The 23,977-nt window shown below is 41.8% G+C and overlaps 1 protein-coding gene across 1 annotated transcript in view; it reads right to left on the bottom strand.

Moving 5' to 3' along the window:
* Positions 1-1,163: 1,163 nt before the first annotated feature.
* The window catches only part of DHRS7B (dehydrogenase/reductase 7B), a 67,843-nt gene continuing 45,029 nt past the window's right edge, over positions 1,164-23,977 (bottom strand). Inside the window, exons 4-7 of the mRNA XM_036742252.1 lie at positions 16,954-17,164; positions 13,324-13,416; positions 11,739-11,891; positions 1,164-2,900 (exon numbers count right to left, since the gene is read on the bottom strand). Coding sequence (XP_036598147.1) covers positions 2,695-2,900; positions 11,739-11,891; positions 13,324-13,416; positions 16,954-17,164 — 663 coding nt within the window. The 3' untranslated portion in view covers positions 1,164-2,694. The remainder of the gene's footprint in view (positions 2,901-11,738; positions 11,892-13,323; positions 13,417-16,953; positions 17,165-23,977) is intronic.

Here is a 23,977-nt window from a genome sequence, read left to right as displayed (position 1 = left end):
GATGGAGGCCTGCACTCGGTGACAGTTTTAGGAGAGATGGGGTGTATCTGAGATATTGCAAAGGTAGAATCGACAGGCCTTGGCAACAGATTGGATATGGGGGTTGAGAGACAGTGAAGAGTCACAGATGATTTCTAGGTTGTGAGCCTGAGGGACTGGGAGGAGGATGTTGCCCTCTATAGAAAAGTAAGGTAGGAGGAGGGGAGAACTTGGTGGGGTGGCATAAAGAGTTCAGTTTTGGACATGGTAAGATTAAGATGGATATCCAGTTTGAGATGTCTAAAAGGCAGCTGGAGATGCGAGAGTAAGAGGCCAGTAGAGAGGCTGGGGCAGGAAAAGTAGATTTGGGAATTATCAGCATAGAGCTGGTAATTAAACCCATAGGAGCTGGTGTGATCACCTAGTATTGTGGAAGAAGGGAAGAGAGCCAAGGATGGAACTCTGAGGAATACCAACAATTAGAAAGCGTGATCTGGAGAAGGATCTAATTAAGGAGACTGAGGAATGGTCTGACAGGAAAACCAAGAGAGGAAGGGTGTCTCAAAAACCTAGAGAAGAAAAGTATCAGGAGAGGGTGATCATTGTCAAAGCCTTGAGGTCACCATGAGACTAAGCACTGAGAAAAGGCCATTGGATTTGTCAACTAGGGTAACACTGGAGAGAGCAGTTTTCATAAGGGGGAAAATAGAATGGGAATGACAGGGAGGCTGTCAGAGGAGACAGGATGGGAAGGCACCACCTGTGTAAGGAAGAGGTATTAGCCTTGAGAAGGAGTGAGGAGCTCTCACCTCTTCCTGTGAGACAGGGGTGAAGAAACAGATAGTGGCAAAAGTGATAGGAGATGAGGGAGGGGAGAAGAGGGAGCTCACAGCTTTAATTGTTACAAGGTGGCAGGTCAAGTGGCTTGTAAACCCATCTCAAGTTAAACCTGAGTAGTGGATTGCAGTGCTATTTCGATGCTTTCATCTTTACCCCTAACTTTTTCTCAAAGCTCAGTGTTCCAACAAATATCTGCAGATAAGGACTAGATGGACCTTTCTAGTCCTAGCTTGTCTTAAACACTCCAAACAACCACCTTTATCAACATAACACTTTCTTCATGGTCACCAGCATTTGAGCAGAGTATGGAGCTTTAAACATTGATGAAAAAAAGCACTACCCGCTACTTGTAAATGGCTTTATTTAATATTGCAGATATACAGGACAATGTAACAATATGGTCACATTCACCACTAGTGAGAGGAAAAAAAATGACCGGAAATTTTTATTTTGTTAAGATTGGGGTCAGGAATCTTAACTGGCATCAAGGTCTCTGGGTTACGGATCACTGTCTTGGTTTGTTCCACTTACCCGCCAGAATCATCCCCTACTGAGAAGAAAACTGTTAAAGTTCTCCCCTCTATGACAGTAAGTTTAAGTGTCTGCAAGTATTCTGGGGTAGGAAGAGAACCACTTCCCATTTTATCTGCATCCATAGCACAACCAAGAATCCCTGGAATGTCCAGGACCCCTTGGTTTGGGGGAGGTAGGAAAACAAACCCAAACTCTCCTTCTCAGGAATTGTAACTATGTAGTAAGTCTTTACCCAACTTGGAATGTGGCTAATTTTACTTCTGTGGTAGCCAAAGGGCAAATACTCCGTATTGGCTGCATCCTCCAAAAGACTAGATGTCGCCGGCTTTCAGATTTATTCCCTTAGCAAATAATATTTCTGAATTCTTGCTTTTGGACTGTAGCCAAGCCAGGCATTGTCGCCAGTAGCTAATACTCAATTTCTATTGCTGTATTCTCAATTATTTGCCACCTTATATTTGTTATGGTACCATGTTGGGTGGGGATGAACCTGGCATTTCTCTGAAATTCCAATTTCAATAAAATCTAGGATATGTTAGAAGCTCCTAAGTCCAGTGTCAGTACACCATACAGGTTAAATGCTAAGACACTGCAAAAGAGTTGAATACGAGGCAGCATCATGTTGAGCACCTTAGCTGACTTTGGAGTCAGAAGACCTGAGTTCTAGTCCTGCTTCTGATAGACAATAGCATGGACAAGTTACTTAAGACTTCTCAGTACCCACAGCAACTGTCTAAGAATAAGTTGCCTGATCAGTGGAAGGAATATCCACACCTAGAGTTCCTCGCTCCCCAGAATTCACAGGTCAGAACCAAAAACAGTTGAACAATTCTGTATAATGACAGAAGAAATATTTTTCAAATGTATAGAGCCTTCCAGGAGGGATTAGGGATGAGTTGTATGCTGAAGATTAACAGTTTGAGTAATTTTTGATAAGCCAAGGCTTGTCAAACCACTGGAACAGAAATCCTGATATTCCTTTTGACTCAAAGGACTGTGCTGATTGACAGGAGAGAGCAAAATTGGCAACCTGGAAGTGGCAGGAGATGTGCTTTCTCCAGCAGGCACTTACCATGGCCATCAGACTCTGGCTAGTCCCATTCATTTTTTTCACAATTAAAGACATGCATCCCCTTCCCTTGTGAGCTCAGCATAATTTCCTTAGTTCCTTTTCCCTGCCACAAGAGGCTACCCAGTGACCCGCAGCAAACAGTTCTACCAGCTTCCCCACTGCTCAGACCCTTTAATGTTTCCATTAGCTCAACTGCTGCACATACCACTATCAAACCAAGATCAGGGGGGCACATGCGTGGTCTTGAATGAAGCCTCTCTGAAGTAAGACTAAGAGTCCTTTGCTTTCCTTTGCTTTCTGGCTCTCATTGCCATGAGATAGAAGAAGAGCCGAGGAGACAGAGTTCTCAGGGAGATGGCCAAACATGGCAGCAGGTCTGCCACCATCACTTCCTTCTTCTTCTTCCCCACAGCTGTGAGAACGGCCTGAGCCACCTCTGCAGGACTTCTGCCTCCGGCCGTGGTCTTATCCGTAACTAAAAGATAAAGTCAGAAATCCTAGTACATAAAGCTTTCCATCAACTCGAAGAAAGACCAGCTGGTTAAATTTCCTATGAGGAGGCTACTTGTGCCTCAGGAGGTGGGTGAGGGTTACCACCATTCTGCGGTTCTTTGGGCCACATGCTAGGGCAGGAAGCACCAGCTAGCTGGTCCACATCCCAACAGGAAAGAGTTTACTGAAGCTCAGCCCATCTGTATTTGGTTCATGCTTTCACCACTGGCTTCATTTACCTGTGACCTTGGGCAAGTCACAAGATTCCTTCCAGGACAAATGTTCTACAGTTTTTCTTTCCTTATTTAAAAAAAAAAAAGATTCAGATGATCACCAGACTATCCTACACTATTCAATAATCCAAGAAAGTCCCCACCTGGCTAAAGATTTGTACCCTAAACAGGCTGGCTATAATCTCATTTATCAATGTATTAATAACAATAATAACAGCTTACATTTAGCTTACTATGTGCCAGGCCCTGTGCTAAGCACTTTACAGATGTTATCTCATTGGATTCTCACAACAACTTTGTGAGATAAGTGTGATTATCCCCATTTTACAAATAAGGAAACTGAGGTGAAGAAAAGTTAAGTGACTTGCCCAGGGCCATACAGCTGGTAAGTGTCTGAGGTCCCACTTGAACTCAGGGTGACTCCAGGCCCAATGCTCTATTGACTGTGCCCCTAGCTGCCTATTATTATCTAGTACCTATTAGGTACTAGAATGAAACCTATTCAGTCTCAAGAATAGTGTTCCACAGGAGCTGCTGCCATTTAATGTTTTCATTGTTGGCATGAGTGATGAAAGAAAAAGCATCTAGAGAGGTATGCCCAGCACCTGGGAGATAAAAACAAAATTCTAAGTGCCCCTTGTAAGCGCTATCTGTGGAAGAAAAATAGTTCACCCAAATTTAAGACAGGAAAGGACCTATAAGTATGACTTAAAAAGACAGAAGAGTTGCCGTGGAAAACAAGCTGACTACAATTGGTAATACAGAGCTGTAATTTTGGAAGTCAGTACCATACTGGGTGGGGGTCAACAAATAACAGACTTTCCTTTTTCATAGACAGAATTAAGCTAAACCCTACATATCACAACTAAATATGCACACTCAGTAGTCACTACAATATAAAGCTGGCGGCATTTTTGTTCATACTTCTTAAAGAAAGCATTTTGGAAATCTTCTTGAATTCATGTTACTGATTCTTCTTTGTGCTAATTATTATCTTACGCTCAGAACCTTACCATGATGATAAGTTCTAGCTTCTGGATGATGGGATGGATATGGACAATACAGAAAAGTGAGAAGGGCAAAAGCAGGGGGAGGGGGAGACAAGGGCTAGAAAATAAGACCTGTGTTGGAGGGTTAAGGAAACTGAAATTAATCAAAGCCTAGATGAGAAAAGGCCATGTTAGGCAATGGCCAGCTGTACTTCACCTCTAGTGGGGATACAAAGGGCAGACAAGGATTTTGCAGCAGCAAGGAGGCTGGTTAGCTCTAAGAAGTTCCTATCACTTGGAGCCTGCAGATGACTCGAGTTTATGGATCCAAGCCTAAACTCTCCCAAGCTCTCGTTCCATATCACAGACTGCCTGGTGGACATGTTTAATAGTCACCTCAAACTTAATGTGTCCCAAACAGACCTATTATCTTGCCTCCTCCTGCAAATGTCCCCCTTTCTGCTGAGGATACCCGTCATCCTTCCAGTACCCCAGGTGTGAAATCCTGGAGTGACCTTAAGCTCTCTCGGACCTCTCTTCACCCTTGTTGATACCACCTCCACCACATCTCTCCGCCCCTTCTTTCTACCTCTTCACAAGGCCACCACCTTCAGTTCAAGTCTTCATCATGTCTCTTATGGACCACTGCAATAACTTCTCAACTGGTCTCCTTCCTTCGGGTCTTTCTTCTCCAAAGCATCCCCCAACACAGATAGCAAAATAATCTTCCTAAGGCACAGATATTCCCATGTGATTCCCCTTGCTCAAGAATTGTCAGTGGCTCCCTACTGCCTCTGAGATAGAGTACAAGCTTCTCCATGTGATTTTTAAATCCCTTCACAATCTGGCCCCAGCCTAGCTTTCTATCACCATCACTGCCCTTTCACATACTCTCCATCCCAGTCAGACCAATCTACTTGCTGTTCTTCAAACTTGGCATTCCATGTCCCACCTCCAGGACTTTGCACAGGCTGTTCCCCATATGTTGAAGGCATACCCCTCCTTAATTCCAAGAAACCCTAGTTTTCTTAAATGCTCAACTCATGTGCTGCCTCCTACAGAAAGCCTTTCCTGATAAATCTGGTTTTTAGTCCTCTCTTCCTCAAATCATCAGCATTTACCTATCTGTAAACATGTTGTATCCCTGGCTAGAACATACTTACTGAGGGTAGGGATTATTTTTCATTTTTGTCTTTATATCTTCAACATTTAGCAAAGTGTCCTGCAGAGTCAAACACAGAATCTCAGAACTGGAAGGGACCTTTGGATGCCATCTATGTCTACCTGGGCAATAACATCCTCACTGCCCCTTCACCCTCCCAAGTATCTAAGATATAAATAATAATCCCAGTCTCCCCTGGAAGACCTTTTGTCTAGGGAGTCTAGGGGCTAACTTTTAATAATAATAATAGCTAACACTCTTCTTTTTAGGAGGGAAGGCAGGGCAATTGGGGTTAAGTGACTTGCCCAAGGTTACACAGCTAGTAAGTTGTGTTGGTAACCAAAAATGGGCTCCTTAGCACTTAGTCAACAAGTGCCCTTGACTAGTTTGGCTTTTTCCCCTGAACTAACTGAATGCTGTTTGTATGTTGGATTGGAGTAAGCTTGTCAGCCTCTTCACCTTACTTCCCTTGCTTAAGCTGATCGAAAGAATCTGTGCTTTCCCCAGCGTACCTTACACCCCCGCAGAAGCCAGATGGTTAAAAACAGCTTCCGTTGGCGCCAGAGGCTGCTACAGCTACAGCCACAGCCAAAACTGAAGCAGGAGCTGCCAGTAGCGGAGCTGACCTACGGGAGGAAGCTGAACAAGGACTTGAGGCCAGTCAGTAATCTTTTTACCATAGAGGGGAAGCATGTATATGATTTTGCTGTACACTATCATGCTTCTCTGTGGCCTCCTGGTTACTCTTGTGAGGTGGACTTATTGGGCCTGGAAGCTTTTGATCAATATATCAGAATGGGGATGCTGGTTCATGGGTTGGTTACTGTGGAGCCTAAATATATGCTTTGATTCTTCTGCCTCCTACTTTGAGAGTTTCTTATATCCGGCGGTTCCAAACCTTTCAGACATATATATGATCCTCTTTGAAATTATAAACTCTGCCCTCCTAATACATAAATGTGTCAAGTGTCTGAGGCTGAATCTGAACTCAGGTCCTCCTGACTCCAAGGCTGGTGTTCTATTCACTGTGCCACCTAGCTGCCCCTGATAGCTAACACTTATATAGCACTTAATAATGAGATTCAAATAGGCTGGTCAATGAAATACCAACTGACAGGGGCCCCTGCACCCTGGGCAAATGGGCTGAACTATGGAATGATGTGCCTAGATATGCTCAAAACTCTGAAATACCATGGCCCCCTTGCCTACAAATCCCTGGTCACCTCACCTTCCTGTCCACCTTTCTGTCCTTGATTACCTCATCTCCCCACCTATGGCAGGTTCTCCTGATGGAGGGAGGGGAGGGGGAAGCTGTTTCTGCTTGGTGTGTTACCCGGAATAAATATCTTGAGTTGATTTGGAGACAGTCTGAGCAATTCTTTCCAGATGACCCCATCACACCCACACCCGCACACCATGCACGTCATCGTTTGCACCTCAATTTCATTTGATCTCACAACAAACCTGGTAGGTAGGCGCTATTATTATCACCCCCATTTTACAGATGAGGAAACTGAGGCAGACAGAAGTTAATTGCCCAGGGCACACAGCTAGGAGGAGCCTGGGGTCATATTTGAACTCTAGTCCCCCTGAAGGCAGGTTCTGTTGGCCCTGCCCCCTCTCTTCTCCCACCCCCTTTATACTATCACCTCACCACTTAACTTCCCCTTCCTTTTATCTCCTGAAGCAGCCCATTCCATATGTGAAAAGCTTTAATTGTTAAGAAGTTCGTACTTACATCAAGCTTAGAACTACACTTTTAACTTTCCCATTGCTCCTAGCTCTGGCTGCTAGAGTTAAATTGAATAGATTAAATCCCTCTTCCCCAGGACAAGCCTTCAAATGCTTGAACATGGTTGATCCAGTCTCCACTAATGCTTTTCTTCTCCTGGCTAAACATCTCCAGGTCATTCATTCATGGGTTCGCCAATTGCCCTGTGATTGCATGAGCTCTTCCTTTGCTAGGGTAGAGGAATCCGTCTCTCTTAGGATTTCTTCAGCTTTAAAGCAATTACTCAATGGCAGATGCTTGATAAATGGTTACTAAATTAATTGATTACGTGAGACAATGTATGTAAAGTTCTTTGTTTAGCAAGCACTATATAAATGCCAGTTGTCCCTATGGATCCTAGAGTTAGGAAGTAGTGCTTGGGGAGATCTCTTTTGGAAATCTGAAAACAAAAACAGGCTGGGCAGCCTTCCTTTTTCCTTTTCCTAAGCCTTCACAAAATTGGGAACCCCTTGGTGTATATGGGATCTGGGCCAGGCCCTATGGGTACAAGGATAGAAACAAAATAGTCTTGGCTCAACAAGAAGTACTTCTGGAGAGCAGAAGTAAATTTATGCAAAGCAGTTTCTGGGGGTGGGAAGACAAATAACAACTGTGGGAGGGGGGATCAGGAAAGGCCTCCATAATCTTTCTGTAGGCAGAAGCAGAGGCTAGATGAACTCTCAAGGTCATTCCAAACTATAATTCTGTGAGTCAGTAACAGTCCCTATGTTTTATATGGGGTGTCCTAACTTTGGAAAATGACTAATGGGAGGGATTACCAAAGGCACCGAAATCTCCTTCTGTCTTATGTTATCTTCAGTCAGTCAGTCAATAAGCGTTTATCAAGCAGCTACGGGGTGCTGGTAAGGTGCAAGACAGTCTCTGCCCTTGGTGGGGGGGGAGGGTGGAGTGGGGAGTGGAGGGGGTGAGAGAGCTCCCAGTCTAATTGGAGAGAACAGTATGGTAGAAATGGTGCTGGATTTGGAATATGAGGATCCAGGTTAGATTCCCAGCTCTGATGATTAAGATCCAAATGACTTTAGCCAAGTCACTTAACCTCTCTAGGTCTTAGTTTCCTTATCTGTAAAATGAGGAAGTTGGAAATAAAATAAAATAAAACAAGTAAGTTGTACTAGATGACCTCTATGGTCCTTTCCAGATGAAAATCTATGATCCTATGATTTTAATTAAATACTGTCTAGAGACATGGGATAGACTAAAAGGCCTCTCAAAGCTCCCTCAAGCCTTATGACTTCACTTGTTTAACCAAGGGAAAGGATGGGGACTAGACATATGATTTCTTGAGTACAGTGAACTTTCAGGTGAGAAAACTCACTCTACAATACAGGTCAGCACTGTGTCTGCAACTTACTAGTTTTACCCAGATGAGTTGACTATAATAGCATTCACATTTATGTGGCACCTGCTTTGAAACCTTGTAGTGTAGGTAATGCAATTACCAGGATTCCCAGTTGAGGGAACCAAGGCTCAGAGAAGGTAATTGCGAGAAGTTAATCCTTTGCAACAATCTAATTTTAATGATGGTTACCATACTTTTGTTTAACCATTTTTTTTTGTATGGTGCCTGACACCTGTGCAGAAATAGTAAAAGTAAATGATTAACAAATGCTTTTGGAACCTAGACCCCACTCCCCAAACCTTATTATTCTTATAAGTTGGGTCCTCAAAGATTAAATGACTTGTCCAGGGTCTCCCAGCCAGTATATATTAGAGGCAGGTATCTTGGCTTTGAGGCCAGCTCTCCGGTCACTGTGCCTTGCTGCATCTCTTCCATCTAATCTAAATATGCCTTAATGCTCATCTGTGAGTCAGTATCACAGATGGATGCCCTGGTTCTCAGGCTAGTCTTCTAACTAGCCAACAACCGAGAATTCAGTTAGCAACATTTTAAGAATTAGAGGTTATAATTGAGGGCTGTTCTGTTACAAGATCAGAGATGGAAAGACGTAAGGGACCTGAAAGGGCATCAAGTCTATCCTCCTCTTTTTCCAGAGGATTGACCTGCCAACAGTCGCAAAGCGAGTGTCTTGAGGCAGTGTTTAAACCTAGGACCAAGAAGGGGCACAGAGTACAAACATCCTCAGGAGAGGTAATCTGTTGGTTTTCTAAGTGAAACGTGACTAGCTGACAGGTAGGAGAACACCCAAAGGACTATGTGTAAATATTATTTGATGGTCAGAACTCATTTTTTCACATTGTATTTCTGTTCATATGAGTAAATGGTAGTATATTCATTGTTGCTAATTTGAAAATGATCCCAGAACACCATCAAGGCAACAATTTTGTTAAGTATCAATCCTACTAACCTTATGCCTCTGACAGTCAAGAAAGTTGTGGCTCCTGACTGGTGACAAGCTTAGATGTGAGTGTTTATAAATATATAAATATACGTGTATATATGTGAATATATATGTGTATGCCCATACGTATGTATGGATTGATGGATCTTATCAGATGCTTTGCTTGGGAGGATGGACTTCTGTTATTTGTGTGTCAGAAAAAGCCTGTGCCTCAATACCTGCCTGAATCTCCACCAGCCTTACATTCTGAACTAATCACTCCCTCCATGCCCCATAAGTACCTCTAACTCTACATGTACAAACCTTAATTTATCATTTTCCCTTTAAAAAAAATCCCTTTTCCCAATTTACCTGTTTTTTTTTTATATTGATGGAACCATCATTCTCCCAGTTACCCTGGCTCAAAATTTCAGAAACATTTTTAACTCCTTCCTCTTCCTCATCTATAACATCCCATTAGATCCCAAATCCTGTTGACTCTAGCTCCAGTCTCTTCTCTCTCATTTCATCCATCTTGCTCTAAGTGATGTAATGGGCCAGAAGTCAGGAAGACCTGAATTCAAACCCAGCTTCAAATATTTACCAGCTGTGCAACCCTGGGCAACTCACTTAACCTTGGCCTGCTTCAGCTCCCTCAAACTGCAACATGGACCTGTAACATCACAGTACATGCCATGCAGGGTTGTTGTGAGGAGCCAATGAGATAGTATTATAAATCACTGAGCACAGTATTTGGCACATAACAGATGCTTGTTCTCTTTGTCCTCCCTTCCCAACCACTACTCTAATATCACCACCCCAGTTTGGGTCCTCGCTGCTTTTCAACCATACTACACATCATAGCGCTCTTCTCATAGCTGTCTCTGTTTCAAGTCTTCGCTTTCCCATTCACTCTGCTCTACATTACTTCCAAGATTATCCTTCTAAAGCACGGGTCAGACTATGGAAACTCCTCATCTTGAGCGGCTCCCTAATGCCCATAAGAGAAAATATGAACTGCAGCCTGGCATTGAACAAACTGGATCCAGCCTGTCGTTCTAGTCTCATTCTATTTTTTCACCTCATGAACTCTATTTTCTAACCCCCTATTATTATTGCTGCTCCTATTTTCTATCTCATTTGGGGTTTTTCCACCTCTGTGCATTTGCATACACTACCCATGAGACTCGGCAGAGATTATCCCATTGACAGCCCATCTGCCCACTGAAGTCCTTCTCTTCCTTCCAGGACCAGTTTCAGTACCACCGAGTCCTCCCTGAAGCATCGCCTAACCCCCAGCTCAAAGTGATGTCTCCATTTTCCTCCTCTTTCTCAGAGCATTTTGTCTAGACACTTCCCCTTTGCCCTCATCGGCCCTGAATCGCATTTACTTGCGTCCATATCACATTCCCCCTTCGGGATCCTTGAGGCCAGGGACTGTGGTGTTTTTCAACTTTATACAACCTACTAAAACACTGAGTAAGCTTATACCAACAAAGACGTGTTTGCTCAATTGTAGGAGAATGAGTGACTATATGTCAGGGGCAGCCAGGACTGGAAGTCAAACTAAGCAAGAGAAGTCTCCAAGCTCTTGTAGACCTAGACAGACAAGAGGCCAAGTACAGTGAAGACAGGAAAGAGAAAGTGGGTACTTCCAGGTCTAGGCAGACAGACATGTTTCAGAGTCAGCAAGGAGACAAAGCTGCGCAGGGTTTAAACTCTGACCCTGAGGCAGAGGCTGGTTGATTAGCTTCAATGCTATTTCTACTGCCTGCTGAAGGTAAATAGGACCTGAGATGTTGCTCTCAACTGAAAAAAAAAAGCTTTAAGGTCTGAAAAAAATCTTCCTCTTGCAAGGATACTAGAATTATTTCCAACAATTTGTAACCTCTGGAACAGCAGCAGATTCAGAGGGAGCCATCTGCTGTGACAACATGGAAGTTCTCTTTCATTTCCCAAGCATAAAGGGAAAAACAATGCCACCTTTAAGGTCATGACAATTTACAGATTCTGTAAACTTAATTAGTTTTAACAGATTCTCAAGTCATAAGAAGTCTGGTGAGTTTTCAAGTTAGGGATTAACTGTTTTCAAGGTCTGCAGGCACCACAGAGGCCCTTCTCGAGGCAATGTATCTGATATCACATGGCTCAAACCTGACTAGTCAGGAGTCACAAGCTCTTGCTGAGGCACCGGAAAGTGATTCAAGACCAGTCAGAGTTTGTATCTAAGAATCAATTCTGGGATCTTTTCATTCTGGGGAACCAAGAAACAAGAATCCCATAGTCAAAGGAAGCAGTACTTTGTGACTTGACATGGCTTGCAGCTATCAGCATTTCCTATCAGCATAAGGAAATTTGCTCCTTACCTCCATATTTGGAGCCATCTGCAGTAAGGGCATTGAGAGAGAGATTGGTTCGGATATAGCCAGGGCAGATTACAGTCACTTCAATTTCATGCTGTTCCATCTCTGCCCGAAGGCAGTCAAAGAATGCTTGGGTTGCATGCTTGGAGGCTGCATCTGCAAAACATGGCCACATAAGGAACACGCAAAGGGAAGGAAACATTGACCCTAAAACAGATAAGTTCATTCTTTATGCATTCCATCTTGTAAACCTTTTCCTCTGGTGTATTTTCATTTAGAAATGTTGCAGAAATCATTCACCTGCTACAGAAATGTGCCCATCTTGGCTTCTCAACTGAAGTGACTGTGGGGCATTGCTCCAGGGGCACTGAGGAGGAATGCAGTAACCATAAACAGGGCACAAATACCTCTTTCAACTGAAATTCGGAGTTCTCTAAAATACAATGTTCTGATCTTTTAAGTCTAAGGAAAGAGTTATTTACCAATCAGGAAGATAGGAATAAAAATGGCTATGAAACTAAGGAAAGGTCACAGAAAGCCAAATGAAGGAAGTTAAACAGTTATTTTATTCACTGCACTGGGCTGCACTCCTCAGATCAGTTTTTAGTTGAGTTACTTTTATAGGAAGGCAGCATGGTTTGGTGGAAAGAATGCTGAACTTGGAGTGTTAAACTTGGAGTCTTGGGATCTGAATTCAAACGCCAACTCAGTAACCTTTCTGGTCTTGGGGCACAGTCTCTCTGGATCTGTTTACTCATCTATAAAATGAAGGAGCTGGCTTGGTGACCTTTAAAATGCCCTCTAGCAATAGATCTATGCAGCTTAAGACTAACCTGATCCAAGATTTCCAAGGGGTATGAGCTGGGGATGGGTGGTGAGGGATTCACTCCTATTGTCAATGATTCTATGAATTCAGTCTAGTCCTAAGGATTCTTAAGGGACTGGCTTACTTTTAGGGCTCCTGAAAGATCTGGATTATTTTTTCAGCAAGCCTCAAGTGCCAAACCAAAATTAGATACCAAGGCTGTAATCTGTATCCTGCTAAAGGAAGCTAGGACCAATTTGGGCTCCCTAGAATCCTTTGCAGAGTCCTAGTGGATAGCATCCTTAAGCCTAGTCAGTTCCAACCTAATTACAAGAGATTGGTGAAATCTTGACTACAATTAATAATGCAATGGGACATGCTATTTGATTCAATTCTGTATTAGGTGAACACAAAATCAATGGAATATGGTTAGAAGTGAAAATTCATCAAAATTAAATGATCTAGTGTTAAAGAGATAACTTAGAAAGTAGCTAGTAAGTTCCATGCTAACAGGAAATTATAACAAAATAGTAGATAAAGGGAGAAAGATATGAATTTTTTTTTTTATTACATTTCCAATTCAGATTTTTTCTGGACACATCATGCTACTGAATTTCATATTTCCTCCATTAAATGTTTTTACCTTCATTTAAAAGATTTCTTCCAGGATGCTCATTATTATTCTTTGCCTTCCCTTTAATTGATGGGTTCACAGGTTGGAAGCATGCAGGACTTTGAACAGGACTTGTTAGATTTCAATAAAGGATTTGAGGAGATACTTACATGCTGATCTAAAAGGAATACTGATTTTGCCCTGAATGCTGCTAATCACAACAATGTGACCTCGTTTCTTCTCTATCATGGAGGGTAGAATTGCTTAAAAAAAAAAAAAAAAAGGAGAAAAAGCCTTAGAATATGACAGATCACAATCACACCAGTTAAAAAGCAAAACGCTCCACAAAAATAAAGCCATTATGCTAAATAGATCTAGCTCACCAGAGCATTTATATGATCTTAATTGGGCTCTTACTGCTGCAAGGCAATCTTTTTTAGATCTCTCTAATCAATTCATGCTCTCATTCACCAAGGGCCAGCGTTCCAAACCCTTTCAAACCTCCTCAAGCCTGGATAGCACCCTCTTCCCCTACCCTTTCAGCTAAGTAGGTTGCCTCATACTTTACCAAAGAAATGGAGGACATTTAATCTTTCTATCCTCCTCCTCCTCATCTCATCTCCTTAAAATCATCCTGCACTATCTCCCTCTTTCCAATCTCTAATGGATAAGGTGCCAAGGCCAAACCTTCCACACGCACCCTAGATCCCATCCCATCTTCTCTAACACATGGCCCCCTCCATCATCCCCATTACCTTACTAATCTTCAATATCTACCAATGTGCTAGTCCTTTCCTGTTGCCTATAAACACAACCATGTCTCCCCCATCTTTAAAAAAAACCTAATTTGATCCCTTCTAGCTCTCTATCATTTTATATCTGCTTATATCCTTGAGAAAGCTACTATTTCTCCTCTCATTCAATTCTAAACTCTACAATCTGGCTTCCAGCTTCATCATTTAACTAAAACCGCTCTCTCCAAAGTTACCAAATGCCAAATTTAAAGGCCTCAATACCCATTCTTTGCTTGTTGGTAGCCCTTGACCCTATTTATCATCTTCTTCTGGATACTCTCTCCTCTGTAGATTGCAGATGATTCCCAGATCCTAATCTAGTCCTAATCTCTCTCCTGAGCTCCAGTAGATCTTGAACTCATCTAAAAATGTCCAAAAACAGAACTCATCTTTCCTACCAAATTCCTCTTCCCAACTTCTCTATTACTATCAATTAGTCAATAATATTTATTAAGCACCTATGTGTCAGGCACTATGCTAAGCACTGGGGATACAGAAAAGAGGCAAAAAACTCCCAGCTCCCAAGGAGCTCACAATCTAATGAGGAAGATAAATGAACAAATATATACAAACAAGCTATATACAGGCTCACAAAGTTAGTATCATCCTTGACTTCTCACTCATACCCCACATATCCAAACTGTTGCCAATACTTCTTTCTACCTTCACAACATCTCTCTTATATCCTCTTCTTGCCATTGACATAAATGCCAACTTGGTGAATCACTGCAATAGCTTTCTGGTTTGTCTCCCCCCACCCCAATCCATCTGCTGCCAGTGATCCTTCTACAAAGTGCAGATCTAACCATATTGACCCCACCCCCTTCAATAAACTCCAATGGCCCGCTATTACTCCCAATCTCTCCACTTCTAAAGCCCTTCACCAACTTGCCTCTCCCTTTTCTTACACTTTGTTCGCTGCCACATACTGTACAACCCAGTGACTTCCTGCTCTTCCTTGAATTCAACATTACGTTTCCTAACTCAGCGTCATTTCTTAGGCTGTCCCTCAGGTCTGGAATCCTCTGCCTCCCAGCTTCTTTACCTTCCTTTAAGACAACTCAAATCCCATCTTCTGCAGGCATCCTTTCCCAGACCTCTCCGCTCACATTACCTCCACTGACCATCACCCATTAGAAGGCCAGCGCCTTCTCTCAGAGATTACCTTTTGTTTACACTGCACATATCTTGTATATATAATGAGGTATTCTTTTTTGGCATGTTGTCTTCTCCCATTAGAACATGAGCTTCTTGAAGGCAGGGACCTTGTTCTTGCCTTTTTTGTATCTGTTAAAAGATTGGGCCTGGTGGTCTTGAGACCACCATGACAATCTCCCTTTAAAGGAGTTTTAGCTTATAGAATCTATACATGGAAACCACTGTTATAAGATTAAGCCTGATGGTCTTGCGATCATCATGACAGTTTCCTAAGGGAGGCTGTAAGCTTATAGAACATACTTGTAGAAAGATACTGACACAATATTTTTGAAGGTTAGTGCAGCTGTGTCCCCTAAATAATATGGGGTTTATCACCAACTTACTTTTCTCCTTGATATGCAAACCCCAAAGCAATATTTTGTCTACCACCAGCTTGTTTTTCTCCCTAATAACAAATCCCTAAAATAATATTGTGCTCTGATTTCTGACATACAAATTGGCCAGCTCTAGGGGGCCACCCAAATCAGAGTATAAGAGCCCCACTCTCAGAAGAACACTTTAGAGTACACCTTCCCACTGGAACACCCCCTTCCTGCTAAATGGAGCCAAGTTTCCATGCTCCCCACACAGCACCGTCCTCACATGAGTTATACTTGATGTTAATATCACATGTGAGTTGTATGTTTTCTTCTCTCCCCTTCCCCCTCTTCTCCACTGCTTGCAATAAAGCTTTGCAATGAACTGATTCCCAATGTTTTATATGTTAATCTCAGCATCCGAATTCATTAGGAAGTTGCTTTCCCCAACATCTCTGGCTGGCCCATGGGTCTTTCCTTGGACGTAGCCTGGGTCCCTGGACAAGGACTTGACCTATTAACAACTGCACCTGCACAGGGGGACTATGACACTGTGAGCCAGTCATAGAAAGCAAGGATCAATAGAGGATCCTTACGTCCATCATCCCAGGAAGGACTCCATTATGCCAGAGGATTATTGTAAGACAATTTCTGAAAATAACATGTGAAACAATGGGGATCAGCTCAATGCAAAGTTTTATATCAAGAAATGGGGAAGAAAGGGAAGGGGACAGAAGAAAAAAGGGGGGACTATCATGATGGTTTCAAGACCATCAAGTCTAATTTCATAATAATGATTTCCATGTATAAATTGTCTCCCTTAAGGGGAGACTGCCATGGTGGTCGCCACACCATCAGGCCCAATCTTATCACAGTAATCTCATTGCTTAGCACAGTGCCTGGCACATAACAGTGCTTAATACATTCGTGTTGAGTGACTAACAGAGCAAATGTGACAATTGGAGCTTCCTAAAGAGTAAGATTGTCTCATTTATTTATGTATCTCCCAAATAATCCTTTGCTCATAAAAGGCAAAAAGAAAATAGGTGTTCAAGGAAGGAAAGAACGACAGCTTTAAATGGTCAATTCAATGTCCCTTTCCCCCCTGAATGAAATCAACAGCAAGCACCACTCAAATTAAAAGCTGTGCTTGTTAAGTTCTCTCATGTAGGGTAAGACCTGGGCATGAAAACCCTATTTGCTCTTCCAAAGGAGATTTTGACCAATAACAATTCACACTGAAGAGGAAAACAGCAGCAATGGAATTAAAAGCTGCAGGAGTATCTTGAGACGAAGCTATAAACTAGAGATAGCCAAATTTAGACAAATGAAATAACTAGTAACCGAATTATTATGAAAACAAATGTCCTGACATAAATCATGGGATGGCTAAGAAAGGGAGACTTGATAGAGGGTGATTAAACAAGGGGCCAAGTTAAGTAAACTCCAAACTGACATTCCTCTATTTAAAAGAAATCCATAGTCATTGTACCTTTTGTTAAGGCAACTGGACCAAAGTAGTTTGTCTCCATCACTTTTTTGTCCACCTCCAGGGTAGTATCCATTATTGTGCCTCGATAGCTGATCCCTGCATTATTGATCAGTATGTCCACGTGACCAGTGCATTTTAGGATTTCATTCGCCGCAGGGACTATAGTGTCAGAATCAGCAAGGTCGAAGACTACAACATGAGGCTCGTGTGTCTGAATTTGAACAAACAAAACAGTAAAACAATTCAGATTCTGAGCAAGAATCTTTTGATCAACATACTCATGATTTGAAGAACTATGGGAAACCAGAAAAGAATCAAATATGTCGAGAATGCCAAGTGTGGCCAATCTAATCTGTGATTGGAAAGTTACTGAGGACCTCAGAAGATGTCCTGGCCTGGCATAAAATTAACCAGGATATAATCACCCTCATCTTTGTGCCTTTAAAGCATTCCTTGCATGGAATGCTTCAACCTGGCATGAGAAGTTTTCAGCTTGAACAACAAATTATTCTTCTCCAAAGGCTATAATATAGGGAACTTCTTTGCAGTGAACTCAAGATATTTAATCACTGGTCCATCTTGCAGGTACGCTGGCCATCCTGGAATAACCAAGATCCGTTAGTTCTAGTAGGACCAGTATTCAAACCCAAAAGACGTATATTTTGCCATTAATAACATGATACAAGGCACTTACAAGTTTTCCCAAAGAGATTTCTTTTCACTTCCTAATCCTTTATGTTCATCATATTCTGAATCTACTTACTTAAGAGATGAAAAGTTAACTACGAATAAAGTCAATTTTTAATTAATCAGACTAATTATCCAGGTCATGAATTATCTAGGATCTTGGTTATTACAACTCCTCCCCTCTACTGGTTGGCTGCCTTTTGACCACAGTCATCAGCTTGTCTACTGAAAGAATGGCAGAAGAAAGAAAAGATGGAACTCAAGTACGTTGATTTTACCATGCTAAGTGACTGATGAAAAACTGGTATGTCAATGATCTTTTCAATAGCTGTCTTCTGTTTCCTTGGCTATTTGAGAGCTGGCTATAAATACACTAGGGATACAGGTACATGAATGACTAGGCCAAGGTATGTCTTGGACTATACGTGTCTAAAAGGCAGGAATCCTTTTGTACAACTAGCAGATACTACACACAATTAGGTACTTAAAAGCTGTTGATGACAATGAAGATGATGATGATAAAAAAATTGACAATAGCTGGAACTAATATATTTCTACACGTTATGATGGATGATCCAGGAAAGTACAGAATATGTACCAAGGCAGTAACCTTGTTTTGGTGAAACACAGAATAAAGGTTAAGTATTAATATGAAATTAGCCCACATCAATAGGATGGCAGATTGTGGAGGGGTTTGCAAAGTCAGTCCAAGGAGTTTGGATTTTAAAGTGTTGCACTGAGGAATGACATAATCTGGTTTATGCAGAAGAGTAATCTGGTACTGATATACAGGATGGGTTGGTGGGGAAATGATAAGACATGAAGAAATCCGTTGGGAAGCTGTTGTGATAGTCTATGTGTGGTAATGTGGACCTGTAATGGGATAGTGCCAGCAGAAAGAATCTGACAGTTATTGAAAGATATTGTGTAAGTAGAACAGACATAACTTGGTAAATGATTAGATGTAGGAAGGGAAGGAAAGGGAGTAATTTAAGAAAATGCTGAAGTTTCAAGCATATGTGACTGCCATTAACAGAAACAGAGAAGTCAGAAGAAAGAGGAGGATTGGGGAAAAAGAATAAGTTCATATAATATATAATAATATTTTTGTTTTTTTTTTTTTTGCAGGGGGGAAGGCAGGGCAATTGGGGTTAAGTGAGTTGCCCAAGGTCACACAGCTAGTGTGTCAAGTGTCTGAGGCTGGATTTGAACTCAGGTCCTCCCAACTCCAGGGCCGGTGCTCTACTCACTGAGCCACCTAGTTGCCCCTCATATAATAATATTAATAATATGGATTGCACATGCAACAAGATATAACGTGGGAAGGGGCATAAGCAAAGCCTTGCATACACAAACTATTAAGATATTGCACAAGGTGTAGGATGCTGAACAATGCATTCAACATTCAACAAATATTTACTGAAGGACTAATATAAATAATGCACTGTTTAAGCACTAGGAGGGAGGCAAAGATGAATAAAAGGTCTCTGCCTTCAAGGAGGCACTCCTTTCTCTCAGACACTCCTCTCCAAGAGCCTCCCAGACTAAATACCCAAACCAAGGACCATGCATTATATGAATTTCTTACCCTGGGACCCTTCTCCCCTCACTGGTGACTGCTTCTCTTGAAAATGTGTGTGTGTATGTGTGTGTGTGTGTGTGTGTGTGTGTGTGTGTGTGTGCTTGTCCTTCATTCCCAAGGAGGACCAAAATGAGATCACTATGTTAGAGTCAAGTGACAGTGTGACCAACTATGGCTGATCAGACCCATACGGGCTCAGAATGCTCTACCACAGGTCAGGTACAAATAGTCCATGTGAACATTTGAGGTGGATTCTCTAAATTTGTACATCTTGCATTTCTTTTGATCTACTTTAATTCTTCTTTGCTTACAGAGCGCAGCACCTTCTCTGATGAGAGCATGCCATGCTGGGCAGTCCTGTGCCAGGGTCTCCCGTGTCATGCAATCCCCAAACATGCTTCACTTTATTCTCTTCTTTCTAGTTAACTACCTTGCCCCCTTTCCTTCTGTCCCTCTCCCCTCACTCCAGTACTAGGACCACGGACCATGATCAGATCAGCTCTGCCCTGTGCTGGCTGGTCAATCTAATCTCAGATGACCCCTCTCCCCCAAAGCCACTACTCCTAGATGCTTACTGTTTTTCCCATTAGAATGTAAGCTCTTTGAGGGCCAGGACAGTCTTTGTATCCTCAGCACTAAGCTGCAGGTTGGCACTTTGTACGTGCTTAATTAATGATTTTTCATTCATTCAAGAACCTTACAATCTACAAGGTACAATGACATATTCAAATAGTTATAATATAAATTAGAATATGAGAGGCCCTTCCATTAAAGACCTCCTCCTAAGACTTGATGTTGACATGGAGGTCACTATGGATTCCAAAAGCTAATAAAAAGCAGATAGCAAACAGCAGACAAAAAGATAAAGCAGGAGCTTTCTAGTTTTCCAAAGTGGAAAGGTAGAAAGGACAGGCCTGGCAGCAGACCATGTGTCTGTTGTCTGAGGACCAGAAAGGAAGGAGGGAAAGGAAGGATGGAAGAGAGAGAGGAAGCTTTTATTAAGTACCTCTTATGTGTCAAGAACTGTACTAAACATTTTACAAATATTATCTCACTTAGTCCTCTCAACAACTGTATGAGGTTGCTACTATAATCCCTTTGATACAGATAAGGGAAAAAGCAGACAAAGGTTAAAGAGACTTCCCAGGGTCACACAGCTAGTAATTAAGGCTGAGTTTAAGCTCAGGTCTTCCTGACTTCTACCCTCTATGCCACCTAAAAGAAATTCAGGCATAGTCTGACATGCAATGTATATTTTGGGAGAATGGATTTCAAAGGAATTATAAAGGGGATAAGAAGAATCCCATAGCCTAAAATCCTTAGGGGAACTAAGACCAGAAAAAATGAAAAGCTCTCAAGAATGAAATTTTGAAGAAACAAAGAGAAGTAACTGATGAGATAGGAAAAGGGGAGTTTTCTAATGGAACCAGTGTGAAGGCACAGAACTCATAACCAACATAGATGAAAAAAAGAAAGAACACAGAAAAGGAAGGAGTTCTGAAAACAAATACAAGCTATTGATAGCCACATGAAAAAATCACCAAAATTACAGAAAGGATAATTAAAACAACTCTGGGGTTCCAACTGATGCTTATCAGATTGGCCAACATGACAAAAATGAAAAATCGACTATTGTTGGAACAGTTTCTAGAAGACAGGCAAACTGATGCTCTATTGGTGGAGCTGTAAATTGGTCCAGCTATTCTGTCTCATCAAATGTTGAATCATTTTCCTTTGTTTCCCAATATTTATTCAGAGGTGCCTGAATTCATTTACTAGATCTAGGGATGATGTTTTCTTCAGTTACAAATGTTTCCTGTTAATTTATCTGCTTTTGTTCTAAGTCTTTCAGTTTTCTCCTTCTTGAGATCTTTAGTAACCTCAGTCTTTTTTTCCCCCTGATTTCCCCCTCTTCACTTTCTGAATCTTTCCCCCCGATAGTGATTTCCTTGGGGGCTGGATTGCAGAGTTTCAGCCTCCTTCCATGAAGGGCAATTCACAGTTTACCAGCCTAGACCTCTGCCCCAAGTGACTTCTGGGTGTCAGAACTGGCCCCAGATGGATGGTGTGCACTTTTCCTCAAGCTTAGTGGGGCACTGCATAGTCTTCCATACATATAATGTCCTGTCCTAGTGATATATCCTGCTCCTTCTGTTCCTCAGTTCTCTGACTGCCATGCTCGTGCTCTGGGTTGTCCACCCTGAGCACTAGCAGAAGTGCTGGGATGGTGCTACAGGGTTGTCTGCTTCCACACCAGCAGTTCAGAGCTTTGCAGTGCTGGTGGTAGGTTTCCAGTATGCTTTTGTTGCTAAAGGGCTGCTGCCTGAGTAAACTTCCATAGCTGAAGCCAGGTCTCCACAGCACTGGAAAGAGCAGGGGGGACTGGCTACAGGTTTAGATTTTGTTTAGACCCACTTGTTGGGTTCACGGGTTGGCTAGTGAACTCTCGTGACGTGTTTGGGATGTTCAGAGTGGACTGGCACCTCTGGTGTGAGGGCTTGCCAAGCCCTTCTCCGGGCTGCTCATCCACCTTTTGTGTGCTCTGGATTCATCCAACTCTCACCTGTGGCTCCAAGGAGCTGCAGGATGCCCAGTGACCACACCCTGGTAAACCACCATGGCAGATAGGCTAAACCAGGCTGAGGGGTAACTGAGAGGCCTCAAACCTGTTGGTGAGTTAGGGGGATGTCTATCCTAACCATGTGAAATGGATGCCAACAATTTGTTTCAACAGCCATGTTGTCAAAGACACCAAGGTCATCCACTGCATCCCACTAGTCATCTTGACTATCTTGGCTGTCCTGCCACCAGACTTCAATGACTCAGGAACGGGGGGAGGGGTGGCGGCGGTGGGGGGGGGGGGGGCTGATGACTTTGTGCAACTTTGGCTCACTTAAATCCAATTCACACACAAGATATCACCCTGTGATGCTGCGGTCCATTTAAAAGATGAAGGACGAACAATAATGGTAGCCTCACTGCATGTGAGGTGAGGCAGGGTGCTGAATGAACTCAGGATCAGTAAGTGTTAGTTTATGGTTTTTTTGCTTTTTTAAACTTCCTTTTCGATTCAGAGCAGCATCCTAGACCTTGGAGAAAGCTGAAGTTGTTTTATCTTTGGCATATTATTTCTGTTTTGGAGAAGTTCGAGCGGTCATAGGGATCAGAGAAAATATCTAGTCCTCCATCTTTTTGCTCACGCCACCCAGAAGTCACTTGACCCAGCCATTCTAGGCAGTAATTTGGAACTATACTCACACCAAAGAATTACTAAATTGTACATACCTATAGACCCAGCATTACCACTACTATAAGCCTAAATGCCAAAGAGATCAAAGAAAAAGAAAAGAGCTCACATGTAAAAAGTGTTTAAAGTAGTTTTTTGTGGTAGCAAAAAATTAGAAAGAAAGGGAAGGTTCTCATCAATTGAGGAGTGGCTACACAAAATGGTATTTGGATGTAATGGAATACATTTAGATCAAGATTAGATTGACTAACGAATCTCCTGAAGTGGCTGCATCATTTGAATTTGTACCACATATGTCCACTGGGCTGAAACCAAAGACCGTATTTTACAAAATGTAACTGAATAGTGCAAATTCTAATACATGTGACTACTTCAGATGATTGTTACTTGCACTAACCATGACCTAGCTGTATTATTGTGCCATAAGAAATGAGGAAAAGGGCTCAGATTCACTCCAGCTCAGTAGATTGAATCTGACCCACTTGTGAAAACAAGCGTCACAAATGGTGAGATTTCTTAAGACAACCCAATATGGCAAATCCTTAATAAACTTTGTTTTTCCTTGAAAAAAAAAAAGAAATGAGAAAAGGAACAGTTTCAGGGAAACAGAGAAAAACTCATTTGAAGGGCTGCAGAGGTGAACAGAACCATTAGAACAATTTATACAATAACAGCAGCATTATAATGACAACCTTGAAAGATTTAAGAAACTTGATGAATGAAATGACTAACTACGGTAACTCCAGAAGACCAGTAATGAGGCATGGCACTGACCTGACAGAGGTGTGACAGACTTACTGTGCAGAACGAGGCATATATTTTTGGACATAGCAAAAATGAGGATTTGCAAATGTGATCATTTGGCTGTTTATTTGTAACAAAGAATAAGTTTTTCTTTTTATTTTGGAGGGGAGAAAGGAATAGTGATGGGGAGGAAAAGAAAGTAAAATGAGTTACTGAAGCACTTTTTTAAATGCATGAAGAACACAGTAGGAAGTTCAGAAGGAAATGTGAATAAGTGGGACAACTCTAAAAGTAACATGCTGAATTTATTACATACCTTTTAAAAGAAGCAAGCTATATATGATAGAGATTAGTAATTCTAGCAATTAGTAATATAATTCTTTTTTTCTACTCTGAACATGAAAATGTTCATTTTTTGTATATTTACTAAAAGTTTAAAAATTTAAAGAGATATCAATAAAACATTACTGTAAAAAGGAAACAAAACATTGTCTCTATCTTTCATAACAAATGCCAATCTAAAAAAATTTTAAAAGATAGAAGAGCAGATAAATACAAAAGTGTGGCAAAGTTCTGTAATAATAGCTTAGAATGAGCAGAGGCTGGTAGGGAAATCTAAAGACAGCAAAAAAGATTATTTTTTCTTTTAACTATGTGAAGGAAAAGAAAGGATGGGCTCATAGCTCGGGTGGATGGGACAATGAAAACTGATGATGAAGAGAAAGCAAAACCAGTCCCCTCTTATTTTGCTTCTCTTTTATTTT

This window comes from Trichosurus vulpecula, chromosome 1 (genome assembly GCF_011100635.1).
Source record: "Trichosurus vulpecula isolate mTriVul1 chromosome 1, mTriVul1.pri, whole genome shotgun sequence".
Taxonomy (NCBI): domain Eukaryota; kingdom Metazoa; phylum Chordata; class Mammalia; order Diprotodontia; family Phalangeridae; genus Trichosurus; species Trichosurus vulpecula.
The sequence above is the reverse complement of the archived record's forward strand: the minus strand, read 5'-3'. Positions and strand labels throughout refer to the sequence as shown.